A 21,507-nucleotide genomic window follows, 5' to 3' on the forward strand; every position below is an offset into this window, starting at 1 on the left:
GATCTAGATTTGCCTCTTCTAGATTTGGATCTACTGCGATTTGTATTTCTTTCTGAAGTTCTTCCTCTAGACTCGGTGTGTAGAGCCGAAGAGGTTGACGATTCACCCGATTCCCTCCGCCGAATTTCTTCACTCAATACCAGATCCCGAACATCATTGAACTTTAATTTGTTGTTTCCCGATGAACTGCTAACTGCTGTAACAGTAGCATTCCAACTGTCTGGTAGAGATGATAAGAGAATCAAAGCTCGAACTTCATCATCAAACTCAATCTCCACATAACTCAATTGGGTTGTTATTGTGTTGAGTTCATTGAGATGTTGAGCTACCGATGCACCTTCCGCCATCCGTAGGTTGAATAATCGCCTCATCAGGTGGACTTTATTTGAGGCCGATGGTTTTTCATACATACTGGAGAGAGCCGTCATAAGACCCGCCGTGGTCTTTTCTTTTGCTATGTTGAAGGCAACATTACGGGATAATGTCAGTCGAATGACTCTGAGGGCTTGTCTGTCGAGAAGGATCCAGTCCTCATCATTCATGCCCTCTGGTTGTTTTCCTGAGAGAGGTTGATATAACTTTTTCTGGTACAGATAATCTTCAATCTGCATTTTCCAGAAGCCAAAGTCCGCACCATCGAACTTCTCGATTTTCACCTTTCCTTCATCTGCAGCCATCGCTCCCACTCGATCTGGACTCCTTGGATCGTTTCTAATTTTTTTCAGCTAACCACCTGTGTTTAGAACACCTTTTTGTCGACAAACTGGAACCGCCGACAAATTTCACTATTCACGGAATTCACTATTCACGTGAATAGTAACAACGAAAAATATATCAGAAAGTATCTGCCACCAACGTGGCTCTGATACCAGTTGTTGGGAAATTATGTGCAATTTCCCTCTAACCAGATATGTGAGAGCGAGATAAATGCGGAATAATAAAGACACAAATTTGATAACGGAGTTCGGCCAATTATGCCTACGTCTCCGGAGCTGCTGCAGATCTATTTAACAAGGGAGAAAAAATATACAGTGTTTACAACACTCACAACACTCAACTCACAACCCGTTATACCCCGAGAAAATTACTATCTAATTTTCTCACACCAAAAGCTTCTAACTAAGCTTTTATCTCAAACCCTCAAACTCTCGTATTTGAGATTTTTCTTCAACTCACTCTTGCTCTCTCTAACAGAAAGAAGTATTTTATGCTTTGGTGTGTCCTCAAGCTGTTGTGAATCCTAGCAATTTATAGGCAAAACTGGAATAGTGTTAGCCTCCATAGGAATAGTGTTGTTGCAGCAAATGGTTGAAAATTCATGGTATTGCCGCAATGCTTGAAGGAAAAGTTGTGAAAGCATTAAATGCTTGGTAGAGCTATACACTAGCTTATTTGACTAACAATCTCCCACTTGAAGACTGATTTCAATCTGTCTTCACACCCCGATCAATGCAACAACTCATCTGGTCTTGTTACTCAAGCAGACCAACTGAAGTTGAACACAACCTCAGTTTATCAATGATTACCGTCTTCGTTAGCATGTCCGCTGGATTTTGAGCTCCACTTATCTTCTCGAGTTTCAAAATCCCACTTAAAATCACACCATTTCACAATTTCTCCAGCGTGTCCATTCTTCAAGCCCTTCAATTCACATTCACAGTTTTCTTCACCGTTTCCTTTAATCATGCCTTAATCACATATCTATTATGCTATAATCAACATTCCATGGACTATCAATGGCCTCTGAATCATCTCCTTCCTCCATGGTTTAGGTTCACGACGAAATCTTCCCTCCCTCGAAATCTTCTTTATTTGCCTCTCAATTTTTCTTCGTTATTTCCATTGATTATGCTCTAATCAGGAAACTATCATTAGCTGATGCTCAATTCTCCGATCCGACCATAGCACCTGGCACAGCCACCAATGGCTGCCCTGCCGCAGGCGAAAAATTGCCATCGCCGCTGATGCCCAACTTCTCTGATCGCCCACCCTCTCCGACCCGACCATGGCACCTGGCACAACCGCCAATGGCTGCCCCGCCGTAGGTGAAAAATCGCCATCGCCGCCGATGCCCAACTTCTCCGATCGCCCACCCCTTGCTCTATCTCACTCGGTCGTCGGGCTAGAAATCGCCATCACCAGCGACGCCCAACTTCTCCGATCTCCTCCCATTTTCACACTCGAGTGGCGCCGAGAAGAAGAAACTCTTCACCTCCATCATCAGCTCCTATCTGCCATTAAAATATGCATCTGAAACTTGATTTTGTCCGTCAGACATTTTTTTTTGTGCTTATTGGTTGGATTTTGAAGTTGTTAGATAAGTTTTTGAGTGGCAAAAATACTTAAAAAAACTTTGGTTTGTTTTGTTGTTTGCAGGCATCACCAACATGGTAGATGGCAAGCGAGGATCGGCCGTGTGGCCGGCAACAAGGATCTCTACCTTGGGACATTCGGTAAGTTTGTGATGATCAAATCAAATGAGGTAATTTTACTAATTTGTTTGTGTGAAAATGTCATATAGTAGTATGTTTGTTTCTTGCATTTGTGACTATGTCTTTATTTGCTACTCTTCTTTTTGAATGGTGAGTTGTGATTGCTTTTGCTAAGGCTGATTCACACAGCAACTTTGACTGTACGTAGCTGGTTTTTAGTGGGACTCCACTTTTTTTTTTCGATATAAGTGGGACTCCACTTTTGCTAAGGCTGTTTTAGTTTTTTATAGACAAAATAAGAAAGAGAGAATTGGATGAATGTTGATTTTTTGTGTATATGGTTTGATTTTGCTGTCTGGAGCTCTTTCTTCGTCAATATTTCTTAGTTCTTAAGATTATTTTCTATGATTATCTTAATTTCCTCTGTCTTTCAGTTTGACTTGGTAGTAATTCTGCCAAATAAACTTTTTTATCCATGTTTGAGCTCTTAAAAAAAACAAGATATCTCAAGACATTTTTTAAAAATAATACTACGAACTTGCTGTGTAATTATGTGTTTGACAAAATGCTTGAGAGAACCCTGTGAATTTTTCTTCACATTCTTGAAATTGTCTCTTGTTGATTCTTTTCTTCTTCTTTTTGTTGCACGGATTAAAGTAGAAGCTTGATATTAGAGCTGCTGCAGAACTTTGATTTCCCTTCGACTTCTTTTCTTGAAAGAAATCTGGTGAGCTATGTTGTAAATTGTAAAGGTTTTTAAGATATCCAAAGTTTCAATTTCTTCTTCTTTTGTTGTGTTTAGGGAGCAGAGCAAACCTTTTGCTGTGTAATTATATAGTGCTTCGTATTTGAATAAAATTTGTTTTAAACTTGTGAAATAGGATTGCATTAGTTCTAAAAGAGTTTCTGACTTGTGAAAGAGGATTGCATTAGTTCTAAAAAACTAATTCAGATATTAAGCCAATTTGTCAGATTTTATGCTAGTCATTGTTTGGGGAATCTTAGCTTTAATTTGGCCCTATTTTAGAGTGTATTGTCTTTATTTTACTTTTCTCTTCACGCCTTCTGCATTCAATTAATCACAGTTATGATTCTGGATGCAGGATCTCATCAATTTAAGCCTTCAGGGCATAGTTTCTTATGAACTAAGAAAAATTAAGGGATTATCAATTTAAGCCTTCAGGGCATACTTTGATGCTATATAATATTTTATATGTGGAAGTAAAATTAGATAGTATTAGTATATATATATATATATATATATATATATATATATATATATATATATTTATTCAGTTCATGAATAAAACACACAGTCATATTCCTGTACACTTCACATATTTGGTTTGTTTAAATATCGAACTTCTTTAAACTAACTTGAACAAGCTTTTTTCAAGACGAGATTGATGTTAATCCAAATCCTCTGATTTTTCTATTTACCTCCAGAAGTGAAGATGCTGAAATGAGGTGCATTGACTTTGGTCATTCTGATTTTCACCGGGACAGGTAAGAATCCAGTTTATCACCCTGTTGTTTGAAAATTGTTATTTTTTGTCTTGCTAGAAAACCTCATAGATTTTCTTCCTAAAGGACAGATGAGGCATTGCTTGATAAGTTAATTATTAAATGCTGAGAAAACGTTGATCGCATTAGTTGCTTATGTGTCAATTGCATCAACGCCGCTGCCTGTGTCCTCCTTTTAGTTTGACATGTAATGTAGAAAATTGAAGATCCAAATTGAGGATTTAGGAAAGACATTTCAAATTAGGTGTAAAAGCAAATATCTAAAAAGATTATTGGAAACACAATTTATTTGAATGCTCTTTGATTGTACAAAAATCCAATAAGGATAAGAATCACAAGACTTAGAAGCATAATTATGAGGGCATTATACTATGATTCCCCACCCTTTCCTAGATATATTTGCACTTGGTCTTTTTTGGAATGAAACCATTTTCGGCGCTTCGTACTAGACACAAAAGAAAATAACCATTGAATTCTATGTTATACATAAGTATTGTATAATAAATGCATTATAACATATAAAATGCTGTAATATTCGTGGGATTTTGCATACATATAGATTCGCACATACTTGCATACACACACAAACACACACACACACACACACACACACACACACTTTTCACATATTGCAGATTGCAGTTTTGCAATGGCTAACTTAGCTTGAGCTGGCCTGGGTCGTTTGGGATGGTCCTGCAGCTTGGAAAAAATGATGCTAATAGTTGTTTATATGGCATCAAACAAACTACCTGCATATTTTATATTAGTTTTTGCAGTTCAAAGTTGGCGTAAATAGTTTTAGTGAGGGGCGGTATTGAATACTGGATTTATGATTCACAAAAAAAAATGAAGCACTTGGGAATGTAAATTCAAATTTAATGAAGTCAATATTTCTCATTTAGTGAACTTTTATTTCATTTTAATGTGTGTTGTGGTGTTATATTTTATTAATTCTATAATTCAATATTTAGCTTTACGATACTTTAGCAAATGTAAAAGTTTATATTAAAACATATTTATAAAAATAAAATGATGTAATTTGAATCTCATATTGATTTTTATGATATTTTTTTTATTAAATTTTAGAAAATATAAAATCTATATAAAAACAAATTTGTAAAAATAAAATGAAGAAATTTAAATCTCACCATTGATTTTTATGATAGTTTTTGAGTTAATAACCTAAAATTTTATGCAATTTTCATTAAAGAAATTTTGAACCCTAAATCTTTTTTTATAAAGTTTTACAAATTAAATTATTGAATCATGTGAATATTAAGATGATGAATTAATAAATTTGATTTTTCTTATGTTATTTATATTTTATTAATTTTATAATTCAATATTTAGTTTTACGATATTTTAGCAAACATACAATCTATGCAAAATAGATTTATAAAAATAAAATTATGTTATTTGAATTTTTATGACACTTTTTCAGTTCATAACCTAAATAAAAGTATATATTGTATGCAGTTTTTATATAGCTATAGACAAGATGATTCTCAAAATTCACTTTGATCTTTCAAACTCTACGAGATAATGTTAAAAAGTTAGAGGTGGTCTATCAAGCTTCATACGGGATGTACTCAATTGGCTCCAAACAAAATGATGCTCATAAGTTATAAGTGGCGTGCCAAACTCCAAAGGAGATGATGCTTATTACTAAATTATGATCCTTTAAGCTTCAAACAAGATAATGTTTAGCATTCATTTGCGGTCTTTCAAGCTCCAAATGAGTGATGATTAGAACTCAACTCCGATCTATCAAACTATGGACGAGATGATGCTTACAAGTCAATTATAATCTTCAAACTCTATACGAAATGATGCTCATAAGTCAGTTATGGTCTTACGAGTATTTTGGCTCCAAACAATATGATGGCCACAAATTAGATGTGGTTTGTCATGTTCCAAACAAAATGATGTTCATAACTTAATTATGGCTTTTGAAACTTTAAATGAGATAATACTTAGAACTCAGTTGTCGTCTATCAAACTATAGACGAGATGATGCTCACAAATCAGTTATGGTCTTTCAAGCTCCACACGAGATGATGCTCACAAGTTAGTTATGGTCTTTCAAGCTCCACACGAGATGATTCTCACAACTATGTTATGGTCTTACGAGCTCCAAATGAAATGATGCTTACAAGTCAAGTTTTATCTTTTCAAGTTGCTGATGAGATGATACTCATAAGTCAAATCTCATATAACAATATGATAATCTTATGATTAAAGTTCGACGTACAAAAGTCAAATGTGATATTTCAAGCTATAGACAAGATGATGCTCAAAAGTCTTGTAAGGTTCGAATGATATGATGTTAAAATTACACTTCTATAAAATTAGTAAATCTTTCCTATATACGATTAACAAAAAATACGATGTGTCAATCCTTCATTATATTCTATGTCAAATAAAGCTAAATCTTTTTCTTATTACTTTTCTAAAATCGCCAACCTCACATCAAATTTTTATGAAAATTTCATCAAATAAAAATAAAAATTTATATAAAAATGCAATTTATTTTAACTTCCAACAAAAAACTAACATATAAGGGTGCGTTTACTTTGATGGATAAATTTATCCATGAAAAAAGATGGATAACAAAAATTTATGTCTTTAAATGTCTCTTTTATTCTTCCACATTTTACACAAAAGATCAGTTCACTATTTTTCCTTCTTTATTTTCACTTCAAGGATGGATAATATTATCCCTCCATTTTTGGTGTGATAATGTTATCCATCTTTGAAGTGAAAATAAGGAAGAAAAAATGCTACGCTTATCTTTTATGTAAAACGTGGGAAAAAAATGAGATATTTAAAGACATAAATTTTTGTTATCCATTCTTTTCCATTGATAAATTTATCCATCAAAATAAACGTATTCTAACAAGCAAAAATGCTTGAACTGTACCAGCAATTTATTTTGATTAAATAAAATTAAAATTTAAAAATAATTTATATAAAGATTATTTCATATGCTATAATAAAAAAATAATGTACAATAATAATTATAATATAAAGTGGTTTCCCGTCGAATTTCGACGGGTTACACACTAGTTAACCAAAAAACAAATGAAAAACTCTCTCCTTCTTTCCTCCCGTTTCTTCTCCTCCCACGCCACCCCACCCACTGTAGCAGCTCCCCTCCTGCCACAACTTCTTCGCGGGTGGTTTGCTATGTAGAGTTGATTCAGCTGATATTGTTGGGTCGTGAAAAGAATTACCCATCTGGGCCCATTATTAACTTGAACAAGCCCATTCACTATGTCAGTCAATAAGCCCACAACAAATCCTGCTAAAGACCTAGCTATAAATTTGAGGCTTACTATATTACGTCTCTCCATTTTCTCACGCTTAGGGTTTTTGATCGAGCCGGAGCCGGAGCAGCACCCATCCATATTGTCTTCCTTCCTCGCAGTCGAAAGCCATGGTAGTTCTCGCAATCTATATTTTTTTTAGCTGCATTAATCCATTTTTTGATTTCAAAAATTGGTCTTAGAATTAAGGCCTGATCTGCTGTTTGCTTAGTTTAATTCCGACGGTTTTATGTTTTTCAATCTATTTATTTTTTTGTTCGTTTTTTGCTCGAACTCTGGTTTTATATGTTCGAATGTTGTTTACCGAAGTTTTCTGTTCCTCTATTCATTCTTTTATTTCATATTTTTGTAAGTTTAAATCTCATTTTAAGAGAATAATGGTGGGCTATTATTGTTAATGAAATATATTGGGAATAGTAAGATAGGATTTCATATCGACGAAATCATATAGCCATTTTAGCCAACAATCCAAATTGATGCGCCCAGTGACGTAGCCAGACTTTTTAGTTAGGGGGGGGCCAAATACTCTCTTCGTCCCAACTAATTTAATCAATATTCATTTTTGGACCATCCCAGCTAAATTTATTTTAATTTTCTAATATGGAATAAATATAAGCAAAAAACATCTAATCACTTATTCATTTTATTACCAAATACACTTATTTTGATGGGAAAACAGAGAAAAAATAAATTTTCATCAATTTTCCACCATTTTCACATGTTTATTATGATGGAAAATTTTCTCTGGCCAGTGTGAAATATTTTATCGGGCCTTCCCTTTTCGCTCATTTTCTCTCAAATATTAGATAATATTATTCTAAGGTATGAGTGTGAAAATATTTTTCAACATTTTATCATCTTTTCATCTCTAGCAAAACATATGATAAAAAAAAAAGGAGAAAAAAATTTTCTCACCTTTTCTTATCTATCATTTTTCAATAATTTTTTTTTCAACCAAAGTAAACGCACCCTTAAAACACTAGTTTTACAATCGTTCAATAGCTTATCTCCTACACATAGAGAAAAATTGGGATTATTACTAAAATAAGAATATTTATGTATTTATTTAATATTAAATATAAAATTATTAAAATACCCCTAGTGTTTTTTGAAATTTCCAGGGGGGCCAGTGCCCCCACTGCCCCCCCCTTTGGCTACGTCAATGGATGCGCCCCATCTCCAGTTAGTTGTCATCAAAATACATTATCTTCGTACGTAGTCTCAATATGTATTTTCTTTCCCATTGATTTCAGATCCATTTGATTCATGTTAAATTACTCATTTAGTGCGTTCACGAGAGCTGAAGATCCCCCCAAAAAAAATCATTCAAATTAACATGCTCTTGACTATATTCCAATGCAACGTAATGGTTTAAGGCAGTTTGGCTGATACATTAATAAAAGTTGTTCCATTAAGGCAGTTGGTCGTCGATGTCTCAGTTTAAGAGACATAGGCATCGGCATTGCTCAGGTTAATTGGCTTATTGCCTTTAGGCTATCGTGACTATGCGTGAGATTGCTAGAGACGTGATACATTGGTGGCAATGGTTGGAACATGATAAATATATGTCCAAAGTCTCATTTATTTAATTTTAGTTTACCTGTTTATACCGCTCGGAAAATTATACAAATGAGTGAAGTTCAAGGTCTTTTGTGAGTCCCTAGTGGTTTGGAGTCTTTGGACAGATTGTTTTAATCAAGTGTATTTTTCCGTAAAAACATTGTTTATAAATTTTTGTCTGCCTTCATGACTGCAGTGGTACTATTTCTAATGTACACAATGTCTCTTTTGTTACAATAGTATTTCTAATGTACCCAATGTCACCTTTGCTATAATAGTCGAAGAGAAAGACTAGAGAGCCCAAGGAAGAGAATGTCACACTTGGACCTGCTACTAGGGACGGCGAATTGGTCTTTGGTGTTGCCCACATTTTTGCCTCATTCAATGACACCTTCATTGTGAGTTAATATCTCGGTACATTTGCCCTTGTCTTTAGATGGTAGAATTAATAATTGTATCCAAATTTTCCTTGCAGCACGTGACTGATTTGTCTGGGCGTGAGACCATGGTCCGCATTACAGGTGTGGTTCAAGTGTTTTGAACTATGTTATCATTTTGAACCATATTTACTGTAACTTTGATATTTTCTAATTTTTGGGTCAGGATATTGGTTAGAGTATATCACCTAATGTATTACAGTAAATCATTTGGTGAATTTGTAAGCTCTAAGTGCACACACTTTTATCAATTATAAGTTTAGGTGTTATAATACCACTCTATATTTCCCATGGTTAAATTATAGTACATTAGGGGGGCATTTACTTAGTAGGATTAGCCTTGATTGATAAAAATAATAAGGTTAATCTCTTGTTTACTTTGATGGATTGAAGCTTTGAGATATGTGAAGGCCCCTGATATTTTTTGCCATTTAAGCTTGTTTTGCTTGATTTGTATCCCATTGAAAGGGTGGGATTGTAGCAATTCCACTCTTTAGGATAAAAATACTTAATCATGCATCTTATCAATCATGCAAAGTAAACCTCCTAGTAGAACTATAGGGTAGGTGATTAATCTCATTTTAAAGGGGTAATATGTGAATTTGAAACATTGTTTATAATGCTTTCACCTTGGAGAACTGATTTCCTGCTCTACTCCACCTTATTCTTTACTCCTTTACTGTATAAAGTAGTATTACTTATAGTTGTCTAAAATCCTTGAGCTTCATGTCATGTGTGAAGTTTGTATTTTAGGTGTTGAATACTAGGTTTCATTTTTGGTGTGTTATATTCTATTTAGTATGCTTTAATTTGAAAAAGGTTCCACTTTGAAGGATATGAAATTTGATTGAATTTTTTTCCCTGGATTTAGGTGGTATGAAGGTCAAAGCTGATAGAGACGAGTCATCTCCCTATGCTGCTATGCTTGCAGCACAAGATGTTTCTCAGAGATGCAAGGTTTATTCAGCATATTATTCTGAAAATTACCTTTATTGTTATTTCCTTTCTAGTAATTTGCATGTGCCATCTTATCTTGGAGGCCATTAGTTGCTGATTGATGCTTGGATTTTGCAGGAATTGGGTATCAATGCTCTTCACATTAAACTCCGTGCTACTGGTGGCAACAAAACTAAGACCCCTGGTCCTGGTGCTCAGTCTGCACTCAGAGCCCTTGCGCGTTCGGGCATGAAGATTGGTCGTATAGGTATGTGATATTTTTCTTCGAGGAAGATAATCTTGGATTCATAATCTTCGGTTAGGTTGCTATTTTGTCATCCGTTTCATCTGTTAATTTATTTTAACTTGCTTTTATATATATCCAGAGGATGTGACTCCGATTCCAACCGACAGCACCAGGAGAAAGGGTGGCAGAAGGGGAAGGAGGCTTTAATTTGTCATTTGTTGTCACTGTCAGGAATCTTGGGGATGTGGTTGAGATCCTTTTTGTGAAGTTGAAATTCTGTTATTGGGGTTTGAACAATTTTAGTTTAAACATGAAAATCTTATGTTTGATAATCTGGATATCATCAATGATCACTTATCTTTGCCTTTTCCTTTTTGGGTATTCTTCTTGTATGAATCATAAGCACAGCCTTTTAAATTATTAATGTCAATAAGTATCTTAAATGAAGAAAAGATCATGCATCTTATGCAAATAATAATAATAATAATAATAACTAGTGTATTTTTTGTGCTATGCGCATTAGAGATGTTAATGGGGTCAACCCATTGGATTTTGAGCTAGTCCTATTGGGTTATGGGTTATTCGGGTGTGGATTAATCGGATTGAAAAAAAAATTGAATTAGAAAATTTTAACCCTAATTCTAAATATGTGGGTTTTGGGTTAGCCCATCGGTCTCAAATATTTATTTTTTAAAAATTAACTAATATTTCTTCCGTCCTACGAATCTTGACACGTTTGATTTCAACATTAGAATTAAGGAGTTATAAATTAGTGTTTTAAGTGTGTAGTTAATAAAGTATAAAAGTGATAAAGTAAAGGAGATAAGGTAATAAAAGTCATAAAGTAAGATAGAGAAGATTATTACCTTATTTGGAAATGTGTCAAGATTCGTGGGACGGCCCAAAAAGAAAAATGTGTCAAGATTCGTGTAAGATAGAGAAGGTTATTACCTTATTTGGAAATGTGTCAAGATTCGTGGGACGGCCCAAAAATAAAAAAGATGTCAGAAATGTGTCAAGATTCGTGGGACGGCCCAAAAAGAAAAAGGTGTCAAGATTCGTGGGACGGAGGGAGTATATATCTTTTGATAATATTATACTACCTCCGTCCACGAAATAAACTCCTACTTGCCCTTAAATATTTGTCCACGAAATAAACTTCTACTCTACTTTTTGGACAATTATACCCTTCCTTGCTTTTAAATTTACTACACTTTTATCTATTGAGCCCACTTTATTCCACCATTACTTATGTAATTAGTCTCCCTAAACTAATTATTATTATTATTATTATTATTATTATTATTATTATTATTATTATTATTATTATTATTATTATTATTATTATTATTATTGTTGTTGTTGTTGTTATCGTCATTGTTATCGTTATTGTTATCGTTATTATTAATATTATTATCCTTATTATTCTTATTATTATTATTGTTGTTGTTGTTGTTGTTGTTGTTATTATTATTATTATTATTATTATTATTATTATTATTATTATTATCAAATTGCTAGTTAAAGATTAATAAAAGTACTCACAATATATAAACACTACCCTTCAAGTCTTTTACACCACCTTTACACCACATTTTTCAGCTTTCTTAGTCTCCGTGCCGAACCCCAACTGAGAGTTTATTTCATGGACGGAGGGAGTATTTGTAATAATTAAATAGACAAATAAATAAGTGATATTTCAACATTGACTTACATAGTACTAATATGCAAGTCCTAGAGATATAAAGATGCAATATTTTTATTAAATTATCATTTTTTAATTTTTATATCTAAATATTTATGTTAAGTATTGAATTAAAAATACATAGAAGTGAAATGATGAGGATAACTTTCTAATATTGAATTTTTAATATTGAATAAAAATACATTTCACAAACTTTTAGAAAAATTATCTTATTAAACTAATTTTCATAAGAAAAGTAATGAAGTTGAAATCAAATAACAAGAAAATTTTCATATAATCAAGCAAACACATGATTTTCGGATCAGCCCTATAGGATTTCGGGTTAGTTTTAGGCCGGCCTTATCGGGTGCCGGGTAATTCGGTAACGGGCTAATCTGGTTGTAATTTTTATCGGGTTGAAAATTTTCAACCCTAACCCTTTCGGATTGGCGAGTTAATCGGGTTAGCCCACGAGTTTCGGGCTGAATTGACATCCCTATGCGCGGTGATTGTGATTTTAGACTTGCATAAATTGTGTATATATTTTATATTTTCTTCGTCCATACAAAAATAGTCCTAGATAAGAGACGATACAAGTTTTAATAAAAATGGTTAGTGTATTGTGAGTGGAGAATTAATCACACTTAAAAAATAGTGTAAATAATGATAATTAATTATATATTGTGAGTGAAGAAAAAGATCCATCATGTAATTTAAATTATTATTTTTAATATAATTATAAATATTCTTTTAAAGACATTTAAACGTTGAGACTCTTATATAAAGAATAAGATAAATGGTTCAATCTCCATTGTTCCTAATCTGAAATCCACTTCAAAATCATCAAATCCTACTTTTTTTTTAATGCGACCTCGATATATTTTATTAACATATGAAATTAGATTCAAAACTTTAAATATATCCTTCAATTAAAGCAAGCTAATTAAATAAATTAAGTTGGGTTTTGAGGGATGGATCAATAACAATCTTCGCCCCCTCTCCTAGAAAGTTACAATGCAGTCAAATTACTCTTTACTAGAAATAGTACTGGTCTCCACTTGAGATTGAATGTCCATTTCACGATGTCGACCACTCAATTATTCCATAACCTTTTACGAGTACAACACGATTTTAATACGCAATACTATATTGAATATAACTATATGCTAAGAAAACAATCGAACAACAAACATTATGAAAATTGGTCAAGCTCTATACCAGAGTAGTCAAAATATTTATTCATACAGCGACAATTAAATTCAAAATTAATGACCCTTCATTTTACGCGATATATCAGATTGAAGTATTAATTGCATTTGGACATGGTTTGAAATAACCACAACCAATTCTCAGGAGTACTTGCAAAAACAACTATATATCATCTCATCAGTAGTAGTGTAATTATCTTCCTCAATGTCGCATCACAATTTATTTACCAATATATATATATATATATAACTATGTGTATGATGCATCTAGTCTAATTAAATTCAATAATTCTTATTTCTCTCAAATATTGTGTTAATCATTAAAAGCAGTTATAACACTATATATGATATAGAAACAGTTTGTATTAATAATTATAGCCACCAAACCTATCACAAATCTTAATTAACTTAAACCAACAAACTGTTTTAATTTGTGTGCATGTATTGAAAAAACAAAATTAATTCAAGGTACCAATTAGTTCTCGGTTGAGGCACACTAATTCTAAATTAATATCGTATATATACCTCTCTCAATTAATATAGCTGGTGATTTTGATTTTTTGTAAAGTTAATTGGTACTTTCCACAAGTTTCCCATTTACAGACCACCATTAAAACCCCAAAACTCTTTACCATTATCAACACACACACACACACACACACAGAGTGTTTTTATTTTGGAGCTCCCTCCAGCTGCAGCCTCCGACAGTAATTAAGTATCAGAGTAGTAGTGTTGTTGTTGGAATAGTAGAAGAAGAAATTAATTAATTTATGGGTGAAAGAGGAGAAGAGATGGACGAGGAAAGAGGGGGCGATTCTCGCACATCTTTGAAAAAGAAGTGCACCAAATTGGCGAAGAAGCAAAGAGCCAAATTCTACATTCTCCGACGCTGCATTGCCATGCTTGTCTGCTGGAATGAGAAAAATGAACCTGCAGCGCCGTAACTTCAACCATTCAATTTTCGCTCATTTTTTTGACGTTTCAGTGTGAGTATGTTTACTCCCAGATTTATCTGCTTCATCTTCAGTTCCTTCATACTTAATTAAGTTGAATATATATATATATATATTCCTCTCTTCTCCATCTTTTTTTTTTGTTTTTGGCCTTAAATCTCTATCACTTTTGGTTTATATTTTTGCTTGTCCTCTTCATTATCACTGCTTAAAAATGTCCAAGTCGTATATTTTTTTTACCTTTTTGCGAATGATTAGATGGTAGATTCGTGATAATCAAAACGTGAGATAGGGTCATCAATCATATATATATAGGTCAAAGATGCGATAAGCTTAAAATGCCTTAAAAGGAGTTTCACTAAATTCTTTAAATGGGGTTTTCAAAAGCAAAGTACTCAAGAAAATTACCACTCAATCGGCATGTGATATGCTATATATTTATCTACACTTTTATTTCACTTTCTAATTAAATCTGAGTTAAATTGTCGCCCATCTATATAACTGCAACCCCAATATGAATAGGGTTTCCGTACAGCGTTTCAGCTATTTATCGTGTGTGTTTTTTTTTTTTTTTTTTTTAATTTGCTCGCGCGTATTATAAGTTCATAACATCTCTCCCTTTTTCCTCTCTAATATGTAACACACCAATCTCAATCTTCGTTTCTTCTAATTTCTCTTTTTCATTTTCTTTTTGAGCCATGCATGTGGTTTCCCTAAAACCAATAACTAATTCTGCTCTGAAGATCAATATTTCTTGAAATCTATAAGATTTCTTTCCTGTTTTAAATATTTTAACCTGAGATGTTTGTAACAGTATGCCATTATTTCGACTACCTCGGACTATTAATTGATGAAAGGTTAATAAAATCATGTTCAACCAATCATGAATATACTTCAAAATAAATTAAACTGATATCAAATTATGCAGCTCAACCACATTAATCCTATATGCATGTTGCCTCAAAAAAATAAAAAATAAAAAATCCTATGCATGTCACGTCAGTGATCAGTCTCACGCATCAAGAAAATTACGTACTAATTAATAGCAATCATTGAAGCCATTAACACACATTTCAAAACCAATTATTGTTTACGAGTCAAGAAAACTACATAATATATAAATTAGTCAAATAGAAGATAAAATAGATTTTTATTTAAAAAAATAGTTATTTTATTGTATTATCTACAGTTTAGCTATTTTTTGAAATTTTTAATTAAAAAATAAAATAAAAATTACAAAAATATATAACTACAATAGATATATTATTTTTTATTTAATTAATTTATGACTAGTCATTCCTATGCATAGGTGGTTGTCTATACCAATCATCAAATAGGAATGAAAATAATGGGCGGCTGCAAATTCTTATAATGGTTTAGTAGAAAATTAAAAATAACAATTTTATGGGGCCCTTGAGTCTGGGCCAAAATTGAACCGAGAACACCTTAATGTTGTGGAAATAATACTCACTGGTGGTTTTACCACCGTACATATATGGTTTAAGCAATTTAAAGATAAAAATTAAAGGTTAAAATAGACATACGTATAATATGAATCCCAAATACTATGTTTTAGCATTGTTATTATTCGGTGGCCCTGTGCAATCGAAAATAAATTACGACAACTATTCAATTTAGAAACGTTAAGTAACATAGAAGGATACCAAATCCAACATAATCTTTGTAATCATTACTAATCACTGTCAAACTATGTATACTTACTAATCTTGATGAGCTTTTACATGGAGCTCAGCTTGATTAGTTTGAGATTACAAATAATTTAGAGATATAAGTTTGAAATGGGAGGACCACCTCAAAAAAGAAAAAGAAAAAAAGAATGAATGGTAATGGGGTGATGTGGAGGGGCCCCATTTCTCTCTTCTCCTGCACTGCACTGCACCTTAATATGCAGTTGCTATTCTTTTTTTAAGCCCCTCGTGCGCCCCCTTCATTCTACCTCTCTCTTTCTCTCTCACACACACACATAATATTAATATTAATTGGTGTGTTTTTTGTTTGAGAGAGTAGAGATTAATTAAGCTAGCTTTTCAAATTAAGTATGATGTATGATGTATAGTTACCCTTTTTCCCGAGTGGTGGAGGAGGTTACAAATTTTGGAGCTCCAAATGAAGGCAGGGGAAAATCAGGAGGCGTGCCGGGTAAATTTGTTACCACGTCAAAGATATTTTATGCGAGGACCATCCTCTTTCACCTAATTATTAGCCCTATTACCCCTACCTACTCTAAACCTTTACCCCTTCTCTCTACCATTTTTGCTCACCTACATATGTTCTTCTCATTTCATGATTCTCTATTAAAAAAAAAAAAACAATTTTTCAATACATAGAAAGCAACGTAGGGCCGGTACCATTTTTATTAGGTAGAAACGCATGGTACAACACTTTGAGGTTCATCGCAAGTATGCAGAGAAGGAAAGTCAATAGGCATTCTAGCTAACATCGCCCAACTCAGAGTTATCCGGTTCATCACGAGACAAGAGACGCCAATTGGGCCGTTTCCTTCACTCATGGGATAAATGGATACTAGTTTTTATGATTAACTAACTTCAATATTAATTGATCCATCAAAATAAATGATAAATTAATTTGAATTATTTTTATCAATTAATCCTAGCATTTAAAATAAACACCTCTTGTATATTATTACAATTCATATATGAGAAGATCAATGCTACAGTTCATGTATGTATATATATATATAGAGAGAGAGATGGAGATAGAGAAATATAGATAATTTTGTACTAGAAGAAATGAAAAATACTAAGAGAAAGATTGGTGGATCAAATTATAGAATTCAAGGTTTATAATATTGTTACAAACAAAAGTAAGTTGTAGGATGGAGATTTATTAGAGTTGTGCATTTAAGTATGTTCCAATCCATAGATATATATTGAATACCAAGTTTCCATAGGGATGTAGCTTGGTAACAGCTTGAAACCACAACAAATAAGAAGACAGTAATCTGAGTGTGGAAATGTTGGGAGGTGACTTTGTGAATAAATAATTAATGTTTAGAAACAAAGGTAAAAGTGTAACACGTGCAATCCTGACAAACTCTGTGGAAGAAATAGTGTTATTACAGAAAGGCGGTGTCTCATCCATTTCAAATTAAATTCCAAAACACAGTTTATTACTCCCTCGTCCCACTTATATCGACTCATTTTTTTTTTTAATTTATCTCATTTATAATGATACTTATTAAAAATAGCATGTGATTCATACTATCTCTACACATATAAAATAAATAATTTCTATCCACTTTACTTTCTTAATCTTTTATTCTTAATTTTCATGCCCAAAGCAAATGTACCAAGATAAGTGAGACGGATAGAGTATTATTATTATTATTATTATTATTATTATTATTATTATTATTATTATTATTATTATTAAGGTGTTCTTGATATCCTATGGATGAATAAAACTAAGATAACTAATATAGAGACGGTGAGATTAGTTAGTTATTTATTTAGGTGATTGATAGGTAAAATAAAATCACAAAATAATTAATACTATTGTTTAGTAAAAAAGGATAGTACAATTATAGATAAATGAACAAATTACACTTTTAACTTTATATATTATTAAATAAAGAAATAAAAAAGAAGAAAATAAAAACAGACAACCTGCATTCTTGCTGGAAGAGCCAGATTAATAATATGAGGGTGATTGAGGTATTAGCTATGTGGGTGAAACGATAGAATAGAACCGGGCTCTCATGTTATCAGAGGCTGAATTGTTAGTTAATATGAGCCAAACACTTATATAAATCAAGAGATATATATATAGAGGGGGTTCAACAAAGAATGCTAAATATTTTGAGAATAGAGAATTTGTAAAATAAAAACGAACAAATTTATAATTTTGATAAACAAATCAATGTACCGTATGAATAGAAATTTGTCCCGGGTTCGAATCCTGCTGGTGGCGAGTTTTTCTCTATTTTTACTAAATACGTCTATTCATTATTTATGTTGATCTGTTCGTAAAATGTATAGATTTGTTCATGATGAACAAAAAGATAATTCTCTATAGAACTCAACCCCCTATTTTTCGTATAACATGAGTACAATGAATAAGACATATAATACTAATGAACAAAACGTATATCTAATGAACAAGATGTATATACTAATGAAAAATAAAATTTAAAAAATTAGTAATGAATAAGACATATATACTGATGAACATGGCCGTATCTACTGATGAACAATGCAGTATACACTGATGAATAACAAAATTTAAAATATTCTGCTCCCTCCAGGATTCGAACCTTGCGAAAAAAAAATCACCCTCCAGATACAATATTAGCCATATGATTGATAAAATAAACGCACCAGATCGTGCCCTAGATCTCACTAAAATTAGGGGGTCTCATTGGAGCGGCCCCCCTATATATATGCGTTTATTTTATCAATCATATGGCTGATATTGTATCTGGAGGGAGATTTTTTTTCGCAGGGTTCGAATCTCGGAGGGAGCAGAATATTTTAAATTTTGTTATTCATCAGTATATACTGCATTGTTCATCAGTATATATTGCCATGTTCATCAGTATATATGTATTATTCATTACGAATTTTTTAAATTTTATTTTTCATCAGTATATACATCTTGTTCGTTAGATATACGTCTTGTTCATTAGTATTATATGTCTTATTCATTGTCCTCATGTTGCACGAAAAATAAGGGATCTTACTGGAGTGCGCTCATATATATATATATATATATATATACATATATACACATATATATATATATGATTAGATTATATATATATATATATATAGATTATATATATATATATATATATATAGGATTAGATTATAGTAAAAGTGACTATTTTCATGAAAAATAGAATACTAGATAAGTCAATATATATATATACACACACACATACATATAAGTTGCTTATAATACATGACGAGCCATGTTTTTATGTCTAGTTTAGGTATAGATCAAGTCTTTTCTAGTGTATTTTGTGTCTATTTGTGTCTGAATGGCACTTTAGAGGTAGGGACTCGAGGAGGCTGGAATAGGCACAACGGAGCACTGTTTTGGGACTTGGGACGAACGAGCAAGAGCTTGACCATGTTAGCTGGAGTGTCACGGGATGGATAAGCTACAATGAAGAGATGGACTATGCAATTGCTTGACCAGACGTCATAGGTCAAAACAGACAGTACCCCTCATAGTAGGAGCTTCATTGGTGTTGGGCAAGACGAATCTTATTTATAAGAGAGAGAGAGAGAGAGAGAGAGAGAGTATTGTAGCTTAAGCTATTTGCTATTGACCAAGAGTCAGCCTAACTACCGCACATAATCAAATATTCATCATGAGAAGCATCGAAGGCAAGAAGAGGTCATGACAGAAGGAATGAATATGAGTAAAAAAAAAAAGAATTAACCGGCGTCTAGAGCACGATATTGACGTGGCAGATCAGATGCGAATCAGATGGAAATAAGGGTGGATATTCTATTCCTCTGGAAATTGGAAGCAGATAAACCTAACTCCCTTCGAGATAAGCATGACTCCCTAGGCAAGCTGATCTGGAGAAGGAGTCTACGTGCTAGTAGAAGATTCAGGTGATTTATCTGGAGTCCTGAACAGTCCTACTCTGAGAAGGACTCCTCAGCCTAACCACGTGTTAGCCTTCGGCCCATGCCCAAAATTTCTCTATAAATACTTATTCTCCAATTTATTTTCATGTGCCACAAAATTCGAGAGACTCATATATCGGAGATCGTACCACCAAACAATATTTTATTTCTGCATTTTACTGTTAAGTTCCGCTTTGGGTAATACGCTGGTAGTTTCAGTTTGTTATGCTTTTGTTCGGCAGCGTTGGAGCTTGCCCAATTTTAGTTTAACAATAAGTTTGCATTTCGTATTTTCATGTCTTATTTAATTATTAGTTTCGTTATTTACTTTACGTCTGGCTAGGTGACGATAGCTGAAGTTCGGGTTTTATTCGAAGTTATCGTTCCAGTTAACGTGTAAATAAATTTATAAAACCTACTCAATACAGGCGTAGTGCCAGTGATAAGCGATGGTCGATCCCACGAAGAGTTGGTGTAGCTTGTCTCTTGTCACGAACAAATAAAATTGTGGGTTGGACTATCGTACTGGTCACAAGACACCTCTCGGGACTAAACTCAACTTGACTTGAAATAATGAAAATAAACTGAAAACACTAAATAGAAATATCAGTGATAAAAGCACTTTGGTCAAGACGTCGAATCTGTGGATAATCTCTTATTCTCGCTCCTTGGTCAAGATGTTCATTACAATATTGTGTCTATCTGTTACAACTTATCAATGGCATGTGCCCTCATTCTCACTTGTCATGTGCACTTCCATTGTCTAAGAAAATATATCTTTAAGCGCGTTCAAGGTAAGGGACACCCTATAGTATTTAAACTATCTCGACCTAACCATGCAATAGGACACATCAGAGAATGCAATGAAAACCGAGAAGCATTTAGCCCTAGATAGACCCGATATTGAACTTACACAGACCGTAGTCTACTTCAATCTCCCATGCCCGCAAATACTCTCAAGATGCACAGTGATCGTACACACCCTATAATATTAATTTATTGGTGATCTAAGTTTACTCAATTAATTAATGGCCTGTTAACTAATCAAATCGATTTAGACACTTGGTTATAATGCCCAGCACTCCAGGAACACATTCATGCAATTATTAAGCACACAATTTAGACCTCACAAGTTTATAAGTTCATATCCATACCATCCATGCCTTACCCAGATTTATAAACTTAGCTAGACATAAAGTAAATTACGAAAACAAAAGATAAATAAGATATGGAAATAAAATAAAAGATACTCCCTCCGTCCCACTCAATAGGCTCACTTCTTTTGGGCACGGAAATTAAGAAAACTTACTTTTTAGTAGAAAAGTGGCGTGGTCCACACCAATTAGGTACACTTTTTTTTTTACTTAAAATGGAAAATGAGCCTATTGGAGTGGGACGGAGGGAGTACTTACTATTACGAAAAATAAGGCAGGATGCTAATCTGCCTAACAAAGCATAAACTAAACTGACTTGCCCAAACCGGGACTTGAAATACTAAATGCAGAAAAATAAATACTCCCCCCGTCCACGAAATGAGTACTCATTTGTGGACGGCACGCGTTTAAGAAATGTATTGAAT

At 33.1% G+C, this 21,507-nt stretch overlaps 1 protein-coding gene, 1 long non-coding RNA gene and 1 other non-coding gene across 6 annotated transcripts; all 3 read left to right on the plus strand.

The window, feature by feature from the left end:
• The first annotated feature begins 1,617 nt into the window (after positions 1-1,617).
• Positions 1,618-4,052, plus strand: LOC130997770 (uncharacterized). 4 transcript variants are annotated; one of them, XR_009093178.1, is made up of 4 exons: positions 1,618-2,269; positions 2,377-2,453; positions 3,093-3,159; positions 3,879-4,052. It is a non-coding gene; the product is annotated as an uncharacterized LOC130997770 (long non-coding RNA). The 4 variants fall into 4 exon arrangements; XR_009093181.1 differs by having other exon boundaries at positions 1,618-2,265; XR_009093179.1 differs by having other exon boundaries at positions 2,377-3,159.
• A 2,988-nt stretch (positions 4,053-7,040) lies between these two features.
• Positions 7,041-10,832, plus strand: LOC130997772 (40S ribosomal protein S14-3-like). The gene is made up of 6 exons (XM_057923198.1): positions 7,041-7,395; positions 9,121-9,240; positions 9,318-9,363; positions 10,151-10,236; positions 10,354-10,483; positions 10,602-10,832. The coding sequence occupies exons 1-6, from the start codon at positions 7,393-7,395 to the stop codon at positions 10,667-10,669; spliced, it is 453 nt and encodes a 150-aa protein (XP_057779181.1). The 5' UTR covers positions 7,041-7,392; the 3' UTR covers positions 10,670-10,832.
• On the plus strand, positions 9,837-9,929 carry LOC131002065 (small nucleolar RNA Z101). The gene has a single exon (XR_009094146.1). It is a non-coding gene; the product is annotated as a small nucleolar RNA Z101 (small nucleolar RNA).
• Positions 10,833-21,507: the final 10,675 nt, after the last annotated feature.

This window comes from Salvia miltiorrhiza, chromosome 8 (genome assembly GCF_028751815.1).
Source record: "Salvia miltiorrhiza cultivar Shanhuang (shh) chromosome 8, IMPLAD_Smil_shh, whole genome shotgun sequence".
Lineage (NCBI taxonomy): Eukaryota > Viridiplantae > Streptophyta > Magnoliopsida > Lamiales > Lamiaceae > Salvia > Salvia miltiorrhiza.

Coding starts and splice junctions, on each gene's coding strand:
- LOC130997772 (XM_057923198.1), top strand. Junction 9,241..9,317: donor CATTCAATGACACCTTCATT/GTGAGTTAATAT, acceptor TTTTCCTTGCAG/CACGTGACTGATTTGTCTGG. Junction 9,364..10,150: donor GACCATGGTCCGCATTACAG/GTGTGGTTCAAG, acceptor CCCTGGATTTAG/GTGGTATGAAGGTCAAAGCT.